Source organism: Sinocyclocheilus anshuiensis, unplaced genomic scaffold, assembly GCF_001515605.1.
Source record: "Sinocyclocheilus anshuiensis isolate Anshui unplaced genomic scaffold, SAMN03320099.WGS_v1.1 scaffold478, whole genome shotgun sequence".
In the NCBI taxonomy this organism is placed as follows: domain Eukaryota; kingdom Metazoa; phylum Chordata; class Actinopteri; order Cypriniformes; family Cyprinidae; genus Sinocyclocheilus; species Sinocyclocheilus anshuiensis.
Window position 1 is genome coordinate 1,245,440 of NW_015542376.1, and position 18,019 is coordinate 1,263,458.

Sequence of the window (18,019 nt, forward strand, 5' to 3'; positions counted from 1 at the left end):
TAAAAAAAGTTTGGTCACACGTTATTTTAAGGCCCAATTCTTGCTATTAACAACCCATTAACTACGACTTTTCCCTCAATAAACTCCTAATTTGCTGCTTATTAATAGTTAGTAAGTTAGCTGTTATGTTTAGGTAGCCTATTGGGTAGGATTATGGTCATGCAGAATATGCTTTATAAGTACTAATAAACAGTCAATATGTTAATAATAGTCATGCTAATAAGCAACTTGTTATAGTGAGAATAGGTCTCTTTACTAAAGTGTTACAAAAAGTTTGTTTATTAACATGAGGCTGAGAAATGCTTTCGGATTTGCAAACAGATGAACTTAGAAAACGAAAAAAAATAAAAAGACTAATAATTCTACATACCATTAAATCAATCAATCCTCTCACATGTTGAACGTCACGCATCTTATAAGAAAAGAGAATTTTCTACAGTTCTACCATGGTGGTTTAGGAAATTTAGAAAACGCTTAAGGGTAAATGGAATGGTTGCACATAATATATTTACATAAAAATAACTAATCGCATACGTCAAAAAAAAAAAAAGAACTTCTTAATCGATGCTCTTTTCTAGAACACTGACGCGCGAATGCGCCACGAATGTATAACCACTAGTGATGGGAAGTCCGGTTCTTTTCCGCGAACTGGTTCTTTCGGACAGTTCGTTTCAATGAACCGGTTCAAAAAAAACGGTTAATCGGTTCTTTTACGCCCTAACGTAATGACGTCTTTCGCGATGACGTAATGATATCAAGTCTATCGTCCCGGGCCGGGATGAAAATACACATTCAAATATATAAAGTTAGTATTCATAATTCAGTCAGTTAAAACATCATAATCATGATCTGAAAAGTTTACAATTAAGTTTTGCAACTAAGCACCCAAATACAGTAACAGGCAGTGATGTGGTTAAATCGAACGATTCGTTCGCGAACCGGACATCACTAATAACCACAAGGTCAAAGGCACGTGCGTCAACCGGCTGTCTTTCAGGAGTCTGTCCGTGGATAGAGTGGATCTAACTACCTTAGCGCTTGTTTGCGACCTTATAAGAATAATTGGGGATTGATTGCGGTTACGATCTACTTTTGGAATGGCAAGAGGAAGTCGCAGTCGTCCTTCACCAGCACAAGCAAGGTATCTCAGACACTTTCACTTGGCTGATAGTATTGTAACGCACACTGCGTTGGCGAGCTGCAAGCTAACTTTGACAAAATGTAGGGATAACGTTAGAAGAGCATTATTCAAGAAAAACACCGGACTGCTCATAAAAACATTAGACTGAATGTTTGTTTGTTTGTTTGTTTGCTTATTCCTTTTGCGTATCCCAAATACATCCAGAACAGTAGGTAGAAGGTCAAACCAAAAACATGTTATTCTTACTGACCAGGAGTGGAAAACCCTTCATATCTGCATAGTATTCATTTATTTAAATGTATTTATTGATGCATAATATATGTCATTTGGTAGCCTATGACGCAAACCAGGTTTAAGACTTTATCTTCTTTCCATCTGAAGTTGCCAAAAGCAGCTCAAAGACATTTCTGGTTAATTCCTGATTCTGGTTAATGTAAAATATTTATTCTTTATATCCTATTTTCTATGTATATTCTATACGAGGCATATGCCAAGATAAGTTAAGTGACTACTTTTATGGGATTTTATAGTGACGTAAGTGGTTTTATACTTGGTTATTCTAGAACTTATTTCACCTTGTTTTCTTCTCAGTGCTCCTGCCCCATCCTATGCTCCAGCCCCCGCACCACCACCTCCTCCGATGGCAATGGCCCCTGCCATGGCCCAGCCCAAGCAGCCAGGTCTCATGGCCCAGATGGCCACCACAGCTGCCGGAGTGGCAGTCGGCTCGGCCGTAGGGCACGTGATGGGCAGTGCTATCACAGGTGCTTTCAGTGGAGGCAGCAGCAGCAGCTCAGAGGCACCCAAACCAGCACCCACATATCAGGTGATACCTGAAAAATGCCATATTTCTTGGTGAAAAACATTTTTGACGAATCACCACAACTTTTTTTTTTACAGAGTGTAACACTGCTGCCCACTTTTTCTACATTTAAAAATTGTAATGGCCACCTATTTTTTTTTTATCATAAAAAAAAGGTTTTCAGGTGCAGTTTTACATAAATTACAATCCTAGCATGCATATACAGTGGGTACGGAAAGTATTCAGACCCCCTTCAATTTTTCACTCTTTGTTATATTGCAGCCATTTGCTAAAATCATTTGTTAATTGCTTTCATCTCAAGGATGATCAGAAGAAATGGACAGCACCTGAGTTAAATATATGAGTGTCACAGCAAAGGGTCTGAATACTTAGAACCATGTGATATTTCAGTTTTTCTTTTTTAATAAATCTGCAAAAATGTCAACAATTCTGTGTTTTTCTGTCAATATGGGGTGCTGTGTGTACATTAATGAGGAAAAAAAATTAACTTAAATGATTTTAGCAAATGGCTGCAATATAACAAAGAGTGAAAAATTGAAGGGGGTCTGAATACTTTCCGTACCCACTGTATATATGGTGGTGATAAGATTTATTTTTATGTACTTTTTTAATATTCATGAAGAATATGGCACAGACTAATAAGTGTGACTGGTTATATCCATTCATCTTGTATTTATCTGTTTATTAACGGCTTGCAGGAGCCCTCACGACTTCCACCCTCTCAGTCTGGCCCATGTCTCTTTGAGGTGAGGCAGTTTCTGGACTGTGCAACGACTCAGGCTGATCTGAGCTTGTGCGAAGGCTTCAATGAAGCTCTTAAGCAGTGCAGACTCTCACATGGTAAGCCTCCCGTCAACACAAACATTAGACATGATCCTCATCTAGGACTGAACTAACATGCAATCGGTTATGTGAATCTCACAGACAACACAAAGAAATGACAAACTGAATAGTAATTTTGTTTCAAAGTTCTTGACATTTTAGAAAGTTTTAGAAAAAATACTCAAGAATGAAGTTAGAGATACACATGCATTTATGTACTATTACTAATAAAAAAACCTGTTCTTGGAATGACCTTCTGATATTTTGTCCCTTTAGGTGTAACATCTCTGGTGTGATGGAGATTGTGGTAGATCTAAACACTAAATGTAGTCAAATAAACTGTTGGTTCAGATTCTCAATATTTCCAGCAGTTAATGTGAATTACTTGTTTATAGCTGTTAAATAAACATTGGTACTTTTGAATGTCTGATCATGTAAATGATGTACAATTAAAGAGCTGCTATTTATCTTTTTTTCTTTGTTATTCATGCCATTCATATGTCATAATGTTGTGTAGCTTTTAGGCACATTACATGTTTAATGTGCACGTGGAACAGTGTGTCCATTTTGATAAAGTCTTGTTTATGATTTACAAGTATCTAATAGAGTTACAAAACAAAAGCCTGATAACTAGTTATATCACTCTTTCCAAACTACATTTGCACAGCAGGTCTTGATTGCACAATCTCACTGCGTTTGTCTGAAGACAACCAAAAATATTGGTTGTCTTCATAAGATAATCAAAAATATTGATAGCATTTTTTTTACTTTACACAAACAAGAAAGAACAGAAGATTTGATTTAATATGCAGCATAGAAACAATGTTTTCTAAAATTGCAACTATAGTAACATTAATTTCGATAAACAATCACTAACTCAACCTGTTTAAATCTCATATTGCTGACAGCTCAAGAGGCGTGAAAGTAATTCAGCACGCTGACCAATCACAGAGCTCGGTGAATAGGCGTCTCTGTCTTTCAACCAATCATAGAAAGCGGTTTATCACAAGGAAGCAGAACCCTATCGGGTCATTCTCACACTAGTTCAATAGTCAGCAGCAGTAAGTGTGAAATAATGCCGTTCATAAATGTGGAAACAAATTTACCTGCAAGCAAGTTTCCAGAAGACTTACTGAAAAGACTATGTACTACATTGGCTGCAGCTTTGATGAAACCGGAAGACGTGAGTATTGTAGCATTAGCTATGCAATGGTTCTCTCTCCACGTTAAATGTCTTGACCGTCTTGACCTTAGTAATCATAGATCTTAAAGCTCCGCCGTCATGTAATGCAATGGCTCATGTCTTTAGAGGATGAATCTGGTGGTGAAGACTGACCTGCCGATGATGATCGCAGGGTCTTGCTCCCCGTGTTTTATGATGTCCTTGTCTGCCATTGGAGTGACTGATACGGCGGAGAAAAATAAGGAGCACAGCGCCAAAATCTTCCAGTTTCTGAAAGGAGAGCTTGGGCTTAGCGATGACCGGTAAATGAATAAAAAAGACGGGAAAGCATAGGGTTGAAACACAATGAATATAATGGTTACTTACTTACCTCAATATTGGCCACTACTAGTTATACTAGTGCTTAAAATCTAATTATTCTAATAATTGGACTTTTAAATAAAACTTTTTACACATACACATTTAAAAGTTACAGTCATTCTCTCTGAAAGACAGACCAAAATATTGTTGATCGACGTTGCATTAATGGACATGTCTATTTTTGTCCAATAAAATACTTCCTGGAATTATAATGTCCCTCCTCCTTAATTAAAAATCCTACCTGCCATTATAGCAAATCAGCATTCATTTTTCATAGGGGCATTACCTCAAAATGGTCTGCTTAAGGGGTCATATGATGCGATTTCAATTTTTCCTTTCTCTTTGGAGTGTTACAAGCTCTTGGTGCATAAAGAAGATCTGTAAAGTTGCAAAGACTAAAGTCTCAAATCCAAAGAGATATTCTTTATAAAAGTTAAGAGTCAGCCACGCCTACCTAAAACGGCTCATTCTAACACGCCCCCACATATCTACGTCACTATCTGGGAAGACTTGCATAACGCCGCCCAAATGTTCACGCAAAGAAAGAAGGCGTAACTTTTATTCTCGCTGCAGTATTGTTGCCGCCGCCGCCATGTCGTGAAGATGCTATGTGCTTCGTTGTGAAAGCGAAACTACTTTGTTTGGCCTTCCAAAAGAGGACGATATCTGCTTCGTCATGCCTAGAGCCAAAATAATGTTCTTTTTAGCAGCATCATATGACCCCTTTAATAGTTTGCTTAAAAATAGTTTACTTAAATGAGACCTATGATGGAGCCAAATTTTGTGTTATAAAGTATAATGTCCTGATTTTCTTTCACTTCTGTGTTCTGTTGCAGTATTTTGATACTGTTCTACCCTCTGGAGCCATGGCAGATTGGGAAAAAAGGAACAGTGATGAGCTTCTTATGAGACTTCACATTCTTTTTATGTGATTCCTGATTGGGATTCAACTAGCTGGACATGCATTGCTCCTGGGTGATAGGACTGGTTTGCTCTTATAGGATTAAAAATATTTCCTAATTTTCTTGAATAGTAGCCTGTGATTTGAAAATAATCACTTTACTAAAATAAATATAAAATGCATTTAGCATTTTGATAGCAAACCGTATAGTTGGTTGGATGTGTCTATTTTTAGACAATAAGGTAAATAATAAGTTGATAAACTTGTTAGAGAGTTAATTGTATGAATTGAATTATGTATTACATTAGCTCAGTGTTTGTCACTTTTCCTGAGAAAGTGCCATCTTCAATCAATCAGTTTCTCTGTCAACCACATCTACGGGTCAAATCAGACCATAATCACCAGCCTACAAAAGCCATAGAAAATATCCATAACCATGTAGTCAGAGTGAGTTTTGATTTGTACGGATGTCAGTTGCATAGTACAGAGCATAAGTGCACACAAACAAAATGTATTTTCTCACTAATGTCTTTATCATTAACTGTGTTTGCCAAGTACATTGATTCAGAAAATTGCTAAAATTAAAATGGATAAACAATAAAAAAAAAAATGCTCTTGAATAAAACAGCTGTGTAATTCATTCAGGGGTTTTGGGATGATGTGGGTTGGTAGTATTTGCTTCCGGTGGCAGTAGACAAACAGTTTGGATCTATGTTTCATGGTTCAAGAAGAAAAGAAGAACACTCAGTTTTTTTTTTTCTGTTTTTTTTTTGCACATAAACATGTAATACATTGTAATTGTGTATACAATTCCTTAGTGTATACTGTAAAAACAGATTCTTCAAAGATTACTGGATTATGTTTTACAAGAAAATACAATTTCAGTCTTTTTACTTCAGTTAATTCAGTGTTACATGATGGTTCTTTGTAATTATTTGTGAAATTTACTATCAATTTCTGAAAATCCTACTCAATTTTTTTTTCAATGTGTATAGACAATTTTACTGCCAAGCAAGTTTTTAGTCATAACAGTAGTTTATTAGCCACTTAAGCTCAGGGCGTTTTTTGGTATTTTCGCCTAAATTTAACATACTCAAATTCAAATGTTTACCCTGCACACATACAATGGAGGATTTAAGCGTATGTAGGGGTATCTTCAATATCTTAGTTTTAGAGAAAAAATAATGCTTTGACGGCAATTCTTCAAATTAAAATATAATCTTGTCACGATTAAAATACCCTCGAGTTCCGACAGATAGCGCTCATTGCAAGAGATGAATGAAGAAAATAAAATGATTCAAAAGTTTATTAGCTAAACACAAAGTTCTCGTTTTATAGTCGAACTATAGTGCTTACAAAGCTTGAGGTCATTCCGTGCCCTTTATGGGGGTTTTAGGAACAGAGATTTAGGAACATGGTTTTAGGAGCAGAGCTCAGCGGGGTGTGGCGTAAATTAGTAGTAACGTTAGTAGGCGATACTTGTGCAGCAGTGTAGTCATTTCATTGCAGTTTTCACTGGGTTGTGTTTTAGTATAGAAGTCAGTACTTGTCAGAAAATGTCTTTGGAAATTTTCTTGGATTTGTTTTCGCAGCCATGTCGCTCTGTTTACATCTTTGCCAAGAAAAACAACATCCAGTTCGATTACAAGAAGATTTCGCTTTTTGAAGGTACAGTATCGTCTGATCTAAAACTGTTGTTTTTTAAGTGCAATTACATTGAATTTGCAGCATTCATCACAACTTTTTCATAGGAAGGAAAAGCTTACAGACTTATATTAGAAGTTCTTTTTATAATGAAATGCAGCGGTCTTTTTTATATAGGCTATATTTCTGTTACGTGTGAGGAAGTTGTGGTTAGACTACAGCATGCAATCTTTTATTGACAGTGTTGGGAGTAACGCATTACAAGTAACGCGAGTTATGTAATCAGATTACTTTTTTCAAGTAACTAGTAAAGTAACGCATTACTTTTTAATTTACAAGAGAATATCTGAGTTCCTTTTTAAAATAAGTAACGTAAGTTACTTTTTTTTCCAATTTATTGATTGACAGCTCTCCTGTCCCCAAGTTGAGAGAAATCAGATGTTACTGTAGTTCTAAAATAAATATGAATATGCATTAATTCATCTCACTCACAAAAAAAAAGAAACAGATTCAGTATTCCTCAAAATGAATAAAAATAATGCAACTCAGAATATGACGCAAACCTGCAATAATTAAATGTATGGAGTAACGCAATATTGTAATGCATTACTTTTAAAAGTAACTTTCCCCAGCACTGTTTATTGATATAGGCAGATGTGGCTGAATTCAGGTATTACAGAATTTAATGCTGTGTCACGCTAATCTGGCAGACAGTTACGTCGTTACTGCGTCTTTTGAGTTTTTACATTGTGCCATTTGTGTGCATAAAGGATCACTCTAATATTATAACATGAGTATTTTTCCAAAACGTAAATATGAGATCTGTCCCTCAGGTTATCAATATAGTGAAGAATATGGGAAAATCAACCTTCTTAGAAAAGCACCAGCAATCAAAGATGGAGACCTTTTCTTGGCTGAAAGGTATGTCTATGGATAGCAAGTTGTTGCTTGTTTTCGATTGATTTCAAAGTAGTTTTAATAGTATTTTCCTTTGACTCCAAGGCCCTCAACTCTCCACAACAATATTCGAAGGTGCCTTAGTTTTTTTTATAAATTCTTTTTTTTTTAAGTAACTAAAATAATTATGACATTTTTGTTGTTGTTTATTAAAAAATTTATAATATTTATTTTTAATTAAATCGTATTTTACTGTTTTTAAAAGTTGTTTTAGCTTATTTTTTGTGTTTAAATCATTTGAAGTCATCTTGAAGCCCCTGGTTGAAACCACTGCTCTAGATAAATATGAATGTAAGAGTCCAGTTTCAGAGAAACCTGTTGTTTGTTTTGTGCCTCTTGTGAAACTGTTCATTGTGTAAATGAACTGTTATTTCCTGTAGTGTTGCGATTATGCTCTACCTGGCTGAGAAGTTCCACACTCCGGACCACTGGTACCCAGCTGACTTGCAGAAGCGTGCTAGAGTAAATTAATATCTATCATGGCAACACTCTGCCATATGTATGGATCCAAGATGCTCTGGTTCAAGGTGAGTGACGTTTATAAATTCTCATTCAAAGTTACTGTGGTGAACAGAACAGCATTTAGATTTCAGCAACTCCCAAGCTGATGGTTCACTCCTGTTGCTTTGTGACCTTGGGACTGAAGCCTGCCTAGTCTTTAGAATTGCTACACAGTTAACTGCTAACTTTTTTAGTGTAATTATTTATAAATTGAATTAAATACTTTTCTTGTATTGCTGTAGCTCTTGATTCCAAAAGCTTTAGGAGTTGAGATTCCCAAGGAAAAGATGGACAATGCAGTAGAGGATCTTAATGCATCACTGAACCTTTTTGAGGAGAAGTTTCTGCAAGACAGACCATTCGTTGTTGGTGATCAAATCTCATTGGCCGATCTGGTTGCTATTGTGGAAATCATGCAGGTATGTATGCAGATTATTCAGTTTCAGATGAAGCAATATTATAACCTGAGAATTTAAGGCAGATAATATCTGACACTCGATTTATACTTGATAAGGCCTTTTTGTTTCAGCCTGTAGGTGCTGGTATGGATGTGTTTGAGAATAGACCCAAGCTCAAGGCATGGAAGGACAGAGTCAGAGCAGAAATTGGGGCTGGGCTGTTTGATGAGGCCCACCAGGCAATCCTCTATGCCCAGGAGGCAGTGAAAACCATGGACCCCAAAAAGATGGAACACTTTAAACCCAAAATTTTGAGATATTTCCTCTCATAAACAAACTGGTAGACATTGTTGGTTAAAACAGACATTTATTCATGAAAAAAAAGCTACTTTATAATTTTCTAAATACACTTTCCATTTTGTGTAATCACTAAGAATGAAATCAGGTTAAGTTGAATATGACATATAGCTTTTGTCATATTTCAGTGAATGAATGCAATAATCAACCTTTCTGTGTTAACTCGACCTCATAAAAAGAAGCAAACTTTGAACGTTTCCAGCTGTGTTCGCTCTCAAATTCTGAATTGCTGCATTCACTGTGACCTTATCATTTTAAAAACTTGGCAATAACACAGACACTCAATACAGCATTGTTCCAGAAAATCACTTAACACCCATGGGAAGGAGCTGGGAGGAATGTTTCCTCCCTCTGTGTTTATGGAATGTAATCAGATATTATATGATTTCCTGCAGAATACTCCGCATGATAAGGAATAGCATTTTGTTCATTTCTTGTAGAGAAAAGGGGTCCATTCAGTCAGCAGCATTTCCATTAAATCTCTCTAATATTGTCAATAAATGTATCTTTTGTTATCAGTCTCAGTGGTGTATTTACCCTCTTCTCTACAAGTTCATTATTCAGGGTTTTTTTCCACTTAGATTCTCTTATTTGTATTTTATTTTTCCATGTTTACATGTACTGCATTAAAATTAACTCTTGTTGGGCATTGTGGTTTTCTATTAAGAGGAACAGATAGTAAAAACTGGAACAATAACTAAACAATTACTCAATTTCTCATACAAAGCCATCATATGGTTAATCCTTATTTGGATGTCAACTATTGCTTTAAATCTGTTCTTGAGTAGTACATGATCTCCAATCTCAGAAAGTGAGATGACAATTTAGTGGGAAGTGTGTAAGTACCGCTCTGCGGCATCGTGGAAAGCCACAATATCAACAAAAGATTGTGCTTTCAGCGCACCCTGTCTCTGCCAATTTCTTTCTGAAATGCATCACTAAAATTAACCAAAACTCAGCGAATCATTCACACACAGACATGAGAAACATATCTATGGAAAGCTTGAAGTGTCTACTTTTAAATTAAGTACGTCTTATCTAAAACAAATATTCTCTGATGAAGTAATCCGTATGAAACCAACGCAAGGTCCAGTCTTTCCCGCCTGAGCTCATGATCAAGCCCACGCGCAGTGCGCTATTCATACGGGTAATCATCCACGTGAGACGCGCGAACCTGTAAACGCCCACATCACCTCCGTAAACAAAGAAGCAAGATTCATTTTTAGCATTCAAATATGCACTGTATGTTCGTCAATACTGTTTTCAAATGTTATCAGAACCGTTTTCACTTTATTAAGGGTTTTTTCTGTCTTTAATGCTCACACAGTTAAGCCAGCATATACATACCCTCAGGGTTTGAAACTAACACCCGCCAACCCGCCAAATGCGGGTAAAAATCAGCTGTGGCGGGGAACGCTGTCAAATAACTAGCCAATTTGGCGGGGTACTTTTCGTAAGTTATGTTCACTCATTAATTTCTTGGGGAAGTTGCATGTATGCAAGCCAAATTTGCGCAGGTTTAGCGCAAATACTGAACTCGTGAGACATCATGACATTATCGAGTATATTGCAAAATTCACCCAAAAATTAAAACTGTCTTCATTTAGGCTACTCAGCATCATGTCATTCCAAACCTGTATGAATTTCTTTCTTCTGTGGAACATAAAAGAAGATATTTTGAGAAATTCAAGAAATGTTTGTCCATACAGTAGAAATCAAGAGTAACCAAAATGGTTTGGTAACATTCTACAAAATATCTTTTGTGTTTTACAGAAGAAAGTAAGTCATACAGGTTTGGAAAGACATGAGGGTGAGGAAAGGATGACAGCATTTATTAGCAGTAAATTTCCTATGTTCTAGCACAAAATCAATGCTTATACTGTCAAGTGCATTTCTATGTGACAAAAATGCAGTAGGCTATTAGTTTGTTGCATTTGCTGTGAATTCAGTAATATATAATTATTTGTTTTTGTCCTCATGTATTTATTTATTTACTTACTCCAATTGAAGGCCCTATAACACAGTGAAACATTCACAGGGGACCTTGAGGGCCGGGTAGGCTGGATTTGTCCAGGGACAAATTTTAACCCCAGTCCAGCCCTGTACCCGTCACTACGCAACAAATAATGGCGTGGCGGGCGCACTGGTTTCCTTTGCATTGAAGCAATAACGAAAAGTCAAAAAATGCCTGAAGACTCGCACAGTGTCTACACCAGATGCGACAAAATACTATAGAACCCATTATAATCGGTGATGCGGCCTACACTGGATGTGGCACAGCACAGCACGACAAATCCCCGACAGTAAACTGATGCCTCGTTCTATTTACGACGTAGGCCTACTGTTTGACAAAGTACAAATGATTTGCAATGGTCACTTTGTCGCATCCAGTGTGGACAGCCTCAAGCTGTTGGCTTACCTCAAACTATGTTTTTTTTTCATAATTTATTTGTTTAATTTTTTTGGCTAGTAGAAATTATGAATGGCCGGTAACTTAAAAATTTAGTAGCCAAATTGGCTGGTGAGTGAAAAAGTTAAATTCAAACCCTGCATACCCTACACTCAGCAAGCAATGTTGTATATAAAACACTATATAGGCACATTTAAAGATACATTTTACATTGTACGACAGGTTTATACTAAGAATGTTAAGTTTTAGAAATTGATTAAATCTTAAAGTCAAGTTGCTGTTTTCATACCTTTGTAATCATTTTCAGTCAATATTAAATTACTGAAAGAACTACAATTTTCACGTTGAAGTGTTTTTTTTTTAGGTTTGATATGTTTTCAAAGTAACTTGAAAGTAAAGTAATTAGTAATCTGATTACTTTTTACATTCAGTAATGTAATCAAATTACAGTTTTCAAGTAGTAATAAGTAATTTGTAATCAATTATTTTTTTTGAGTAACTTACCCAACACTGTTGGAGCATTGGGATTGCTAGACAAGGGCTTAATGAACTCATTTTTGTGAAAACCTCAAATTTGAATAAAATTGCATTTTTTTTTATTGATTAATTAATTTATTTTTTTGGCGTGTAGCTCAAAATTAGCCCGTGCGCATTCCAACTCATTTTGCCAGCATGGGTCACGTATGTGTGTTGGAGCAGGGTTGGAACAAAACTCCAACCCTGGAATTGAGTTTGACACCCCATGGGCTAGACGATTTAAATGCACACTAACCTCACTGGTGCCACCACCTTCATGGGTTATGAAGAGGATATGGCTGCACCTGCATGCTCATACCTTGTATTGTGTTCACTGTTTACTCAAGGGCTGTGTGCAACCTTTTGGCATTAATATACACAGATTTGAACAATGTCTTTTGGACAATCAGTGTTGGGTGTAACAAGTTTGCTTTAATGATCTTAAACCAGTGGTTTTCAAACTTTATAGGTTCAGAGTCATTCAGACTTGTCATAGTTCAAGGGCCCTCTCTAATACAGGCTATGATTTTTCCTCTTATGCTGAAATGTTAGAAACATTTTTTAAAAAGGTGTTTGTTTAAAAGGTGTTTAATCACTGAAACTAGTACTGTCAAATAATTAAACTTGATTAATTACAAGTCATTTCAAATAGAAATAGAAATGACTTTACAAATCAGGAAACTAACTTGTATTCAAAACTGGTCACACTGGTCAACTAGCATTTAACATTTCAAAAGAAACGTAACATGAGTAAATATCAGGTTGTTTGGAAAAGTACAGAAACCACAAAATTTGCCTATACAAACATGCTAACAGTTGTACGCTGCATTAAATAATGTCAAGTGAGAACTCAGTGGTGCTGTTTCTGTTAAATTTTTAGGAGATTTTGCATTTTAATGACTAAATTATTTGAAAAATCTCATTTAAATGTTCTAATTTGAAATATTGTTAAGACATTTGTTTGAGAAATGTCCTATACACTATTTAAATTTTTATTTTTTTGTATGAAAACTGCACAAAAAACATTTGACCATACTGTTTACTAACAGCAGTAAATGTGATTTAGCAGTTTACACTGTCTTTAAGGAAATTAAAAATGTTCATGCCTCTGGCATTATTCAGTTATGAGGAAGCATAGCTATTTTTAGTTATTACTTGAAATCACATGCTTTTAAATGTTTCAGGAGGATGGATAATTCTTTGTGCTGACCAATATGAACATCACCCCAAATCAAACACAGTCCAAATGTGCTGAGGTGAGTCATTATGGGAGGCATAGTGCTCTTTTGTCACTTAATAAAAAGTATATGATTAAAACAAACATTACTCGCTGAAATCAAATACCAAATAGTTAACTGATTTTAATGTAATTGTAAAATGTAATTATTTTAAACAATAGAGAAAAAAAAGCTGAACCAACAAGTAGCAGAATTAGAGAATACTGCTTGAATTGTTCTGTGTCAGTATCTTGTATCATGTATCTTAATCTTATTTTAACTTGAGTAACTTAGAATCCGACCCCAGCATCCATATGCACTTCTCACAGGGACTGCAAAAGGGGCTTCAATGATGCTCGTGGAAATGGTATGGCTCAGTATATACATTAAATGCAAGATGACACTAACTGTGACTTGTCATCTTTGCAATCCCATCTATTTGACACATACATAAAACATTTTATTTTTACAGGTGTTCGGACAGGCAGATGTGTCAATTACAATGACACGGTGAAGACTTGTGAAGTGCTGTCCTGGTGTCCTTTAGAGAAGATTGTTGAACCTCCAAAGTAAAATCCTAATCTCTTTGTCTCAAAATGTTTTATATATATAAATTTGATATGTGTGTGTTTGTGTGTGTGTGTGTGTGTGTGTGTGTGTGTGTGTTTATGTTTTTTTTTCCTTCTTGACATCTCAGTCCACCACTTCTGGCAGATGCTGAAAACTTCACTGTGCTCATAAAGAATAACATTCGTTATCCCAAATTTAACTTCAACAAGTAAGCTTTTTAAATGCATTGTTTTTGTTTTTACTTAGATGGCTGGGAAAAAAAGTCAGTGGATTGTCTGTTGATGTTTTAACTGAATGAAACATGCTCCTTATGTCCTTACAGAAGGAATATCCTTATAAATAGCTCCTACTTGACACAGTGTGTGTTCAGCCGCAAGACAGACCCTGACTGCCCAATCTTCAGACTCAAAGATATTGTTGAAAAAGCCGAAGAGGATTTTCAGACTATGGCAGTCCATGTCAGAGACTTAATTTATGTTTATCTGACATTGCTGAATTAAAATGGTCTTAATACTGACATTAGTAAATGTTTTAATAGCATTTTGTGTGTGATGGGAGTGCAGATCTGGTGGGATTGTAACCTTGACATGCCACAGAGCTGGCGTGTGCCTCGTTACACTTTCCGCAGACTGGACAACAAAGACCCTGAAAATAACGTGGGCCCCTGGTACAACTTCAGGTAGGAGGTGTTTGCAGTTAGTAAAAGCGGTTCCTGAAAGGAAGTGAGGTTGCATTAAATTAGTGTCCTTTGATTACATCTCTACAGATTTGCTAAATATTACAAGGACATTGATGGCACAGAGACCAAAACACTTATCAAGGTTTATGGTATTCGCTTTGATGTCTTGGTATTTGGCCAGGTGAGAGACTTTAACCTTTGTAATGTTATATATTATGCAGGTTAGCATCAATGTAGGTGTTTAACACATACTTAACACTTTTGTTTCTAATACAGGCAGGAAAATTCAATATCATACCAACACTTCTGAATATAAGTGCAGGCTTGGCACTTTTAGGCCTGGTACGTATGTCTTTTACTCACTGGAATACAATAATTTCAAAAATTAGATTCAGGACCGAGTTTGGGCACCCCTGTAAAGTTTACCGAGGACCCCTAGTGGGAGTCGACAAGCACTGCGGTAACGCTTGCATCCAGTAGGGGTCAGTAGAGAAACGCATACCTCACGATTCCTAGTTCAGGAGGAAGAGACCGTTTTTCTCCCGTTAATCATCATCAGTGCATGATGGCGGCTGCGTTGAGAGGGAGTCTCGTAACTGGCCAAGGTGAGTCTTGAAAAACGATTCTGTCCGTCTACAATGAAATATTCCTCATTTGTTTGAGTCGCACGGAAAATACAAAAATTAACTAGGAGACGAACAGCGTTATTTAGATGTATAAGACAAGTCTGGACTGGAACACATTGGGTGTAACATTTGATACATAGTAAAAACATGAAATATCAGATGACAGCTCACAGGAGAGGTCCCTTAGAAATTGTCTGGATGTAGAGACTTAAATAATTTACTTGGACCTCCATTACATCCATTTACACAGCGGTGGTACTATGGTAAACTGATGTTGTATGGTAAACTGATGTTGTATGGTAATATGTTAATTTATATTCTGTTTTTATGTTTTAATGGCATGAAGAAGCTTTTATGTATACTATACAATCAACTAATGAAAGAGAGAAAATTCAAATGAAATAGTAAGATTGCTGGTATCATACATTACATTATAGGCTTAACCGGATAGCCTATCAGATTGTGCTACCAGCATCTTATTCATGTGGTTTGAGGCTTTTTTAATGTCTATACCAGGGCTGTCCAAACTCGGTCCTGGAAAAATGACTTTTTTTCCCCCTTTTGGTCTATCTTCTCTTAAACTGCATTTTAGCTCTCAGAAGAAACACACATAAACAACATGTCTCAGTTGCTAATTATTTATTTTTTGAATTGTTACAAGGTTCTTGACAAAAAGAAAAAAAAGGCAACAAAACAACACCAGATAACATTAAAAAAATCTGTATTTGAACATGCATCTAACGACATTTGAGTTTAATTGCAGTCACTGAAAGTTATGAAAAGTTGTGAAAGTTATGATGCAGCAAAATACACAGCAACTAGGGACACAGTTTACAGCTTGAAAATAAACGACAAAAACAACGAGGAACGAAAGAAATGTGTTCGATTCGTGCTGTGTTTGGTGTTTAGTATCATCCACGTAAGCTACACAGCAAAACATTGTCATATGGCCATGATAAAGCGTTCTGATAAAAGCACATGCGAAACAATAAGCATTTTAGCCTATGTGAATAACATAAACAGCTGTACATCTAAACGGGGCGTATGAACATTCGGCTTTATTACCTTTTCAAAATAATTCATCACACAAGAGCTGAAGAACAGACAACACAATCCTTTCCATTCGCTTGTTTGTAGTTCAAAAGGCCACGCCCACCGCGGAACGAATCTATGAATATTCGTACTAACCCCGCCCATTGGAACAGTTTTTCACGGGAACCGAATATTACACAACACCGGCCCTCCAGGACCGAGTTTGGACAGCCCTGGTCTATACCTATACCTACCCCTACCCTAAACCTACCCATCTTCACCTACCCTTACCCTAAACTTACCCTTAAAACAACGTAAATATTTTTTTGGTAGCACAATCTGATAGGTAGCATGTTTCGTTGGTACACCGGAATAATAACATGTAGAATGAATGAAAGCTTATTTTACATAACGCTTATTCAAAATTCAATTAAAATAGATAGAAATAGTCTATTGTCAGGGCTGTCAATAATTTTGTGAATTGATGCAAGGGGGATGTTTTCTCTTTATTAGTAAACTTAAAATGTTCCTGGCCAACATACAGTATATTGAATTATCACCATCTGTGAAGTGCAATTTCAAACCGTACAGGTGGTTCACACAAACCTATTTCTGACTTATTATAGTCCTTAAACGGTCATGTCTGTTAAATGTGTCAAATGTGTCTGTGACACTCCAGAAATAAGAGTTGGTTGATCATCTCTATGATGTCCACCCATAATAGTACTTGACCTGTGACATTTTTGACCCCTCAGGGTCTGAGTGGTGCCTGGTTGCAGCCGTTGTGTGCTCGCTCTTTGAGTTTGACCTCCAGTCAGAATGTTTCGGAGACTCCCCCGGCACGGGCTGACAGCACCTTTAAGGTCACCATGGTTCCTGGAGATGGAGTTGGACCTGAGCTGATGACTGCTGTCAAAGAGGTTTTCAAGGTACTGATGCACTTTCTCAGTCATGTTTTTTTCAGACACAAGTAAACTTTAACACTGAATATGATATAATAGGCTTTAGTGTTTAGGGTTAAAAATCTAACCATTAGTGGCCTTCTTCTCATCCTTCATCCTGTGTTCCAGCTCAGCCCTCTTTCATGGCTTATACTTGCATCTCACTTGTTCCTACTGCCTTTTTCGCCTCATCCTCTAGGCAGCTGATGTTCCTGTGGAGTTTGAGGAGTTTCATTTGAGTGAGGTGCAGAACATGGCCAGTGAGGAGAAACTAGAAGAGGTGTTGTCCTCCATGAAGAACAACAGAGTCGCCATCAAGGGTAACATTTTAACTGCTGATCATGTCGTAATATTTTGGCTCTCAATTTAAAATGTTAAATTAGTGCAAGCTTATTTATATTTTGATGTACTGTACTGACAAATGCTAATTTGGCATTTAAAAGAAATGTTGATTCAGTTCTTTCTGTGCTTAGGAAAGATTCACACTCCTATGGTACTTCAGTACTGAGGTACTTCTTTAAAGGGGTGGTTCATTGCGATTTCACTTTTTTAACGTTAGTTAGTGTGTAATGTTGCTGTTTGATCATAAACAATATCTGCAAAGTTACGAAGCTGAAAGTTCAATGCAAACGGAGATATCGTCTTTTAAAATTCTGGCAGTTTAATGCCTACAAAAACAACAAGTTACTTCCCGGGTTCATGACGTAACAAACCCAGATAAACTGCTGCACTGCTTTAGAGAAGAGGAAGAGAAAAACTAGAGTTGCACGTAAAAATCTATTCATATATGAATCGCGATTCTGTCTTCTAACGATTCTTATGGATTCACAAGTTTCAAGTGATTATGTTTTGAATATGGATATTTTTCTTACCAAAATGCATCGATTCGCTACAGAAGGCCTTTGTTCACCCCCCGGAGCCGTGTGAGACACTTTTTTTTT

General features: G+C 36.5%; 4 protein-coding genes and 1 pseudogene across 4 annotated transcripts in view; all 5 read left to right on the forward strand.

The window, feature by feature from the left end:
- The first annotated feature begins 932 nt into the window (after positions 1 to 932).
- LOC107692329 (coiled-coil-helix-coiled-coil-helix domain-containing protein 10, mitochondrial-like) lies at positions 933 to 3,247 on the forward strand. The gene is made up of 4 exons (XM_016491311.1): positions 933 to 1,141; positions 1,733 to 1,967; positions 2,663 to 2,804; positions 3,063 to 3,247. The coding sequence occupies exons 1-4, from the start codon at positions 1,098 to 1,100 to the stop codon at positions 3,080 to 3,082; spliced, it is 441 nt and encodes a 146-aa protein (XP_016346797.1). The 5' UTR covers positions 933 to 1,097; the 3' UTR covers positions 3,083 to 3,247.
- A 530-nt stretch (positions 3,248 to 3,777) lies between these two features.
- On the forward strand, positions 3,778 to 5,891 carry LOC107692330 (D-dopachrome decarboxylase-like). The gene is made up of 3 exons (XM_016491312.1): positions 3,778 to 3,969; positions 4,096 to 4,271; positions 5,166 to 5,891. The coding sequence occupies exons 1-3, from the start codon at positions 3,862 to 3,864 to the stop codon at positions 5,236 to 5,238; spliced, it is 357 nt and encodes a 118-aa protein (XP_016346798.1). The 5' UTR covers positions 3,778 to 3,861; the 3' UTR covers positions 5,239 to 5,891.
- A 571-nt stretch (positions 5,892 to 6,462) lies between these two features.
- On the forward strand, positions 6,463 to 9,608 carry LOC107692331 (glutathione S-transferase theta-1-like; annotated as a pseudogene).
- Positions 9,609 to 13,197: 3,589 nt separating this feature from the next.
- On the forward strand, positions 13,198 to 16,987 carry LOC107692318 (P2X purinoceptor 4-like). The gene is made up of 9 exons (XM_016491300.1): positions 13,198 to 13,269; positions 13,525 to 13,597; positions 13,703 to 13,799; positions 13,928 to 14,008; positions 14,123 to 14,276; positions 14,364 to 14,479; positions 14,567 to 14,660; positions 14,756 to 14,825; positions 16,893 to 16,987. The coding sequence occupies exons 1-9, from the start codon at positions 13,228 to 13,230 to the stop codon at positions 16,985 to 16,987; spliced, it is 822 nt and encodes a 273-aa protein (XP_016346786.1). The 5' UTR covers positions 13,198 to 13,227.
- A 19-nt stretch (positions 16,988 to 17,006) lies between these two features.
- The window catches only part of LOC107692319 (isocitrate dehydrogenase [NAD] subunit beta, mitochondrial-like), a 23,750-nt gene continuing 22,737 nt past the window's right edge, over positions 17,007 to 18,019 (forward strand). Inside the window, exons 1-3 of the mRNA XM_016491301.1 lie at positions 17,007 to 17,066; positions 17,208 to 17,277; positions 17,344 to 17,398. Of these exons, the coding sequence (XP_016346787.1) occupies positions 17,007 to 17,066; positions 17,208 to 17,277; positions 17,344 to 17,398 (185 nt within the window). The remainder of the gene's footprint in view (positions 17,067 to 17,207; positions 17,278 to 17,343; positions 17,399 to 18,019) is intronic.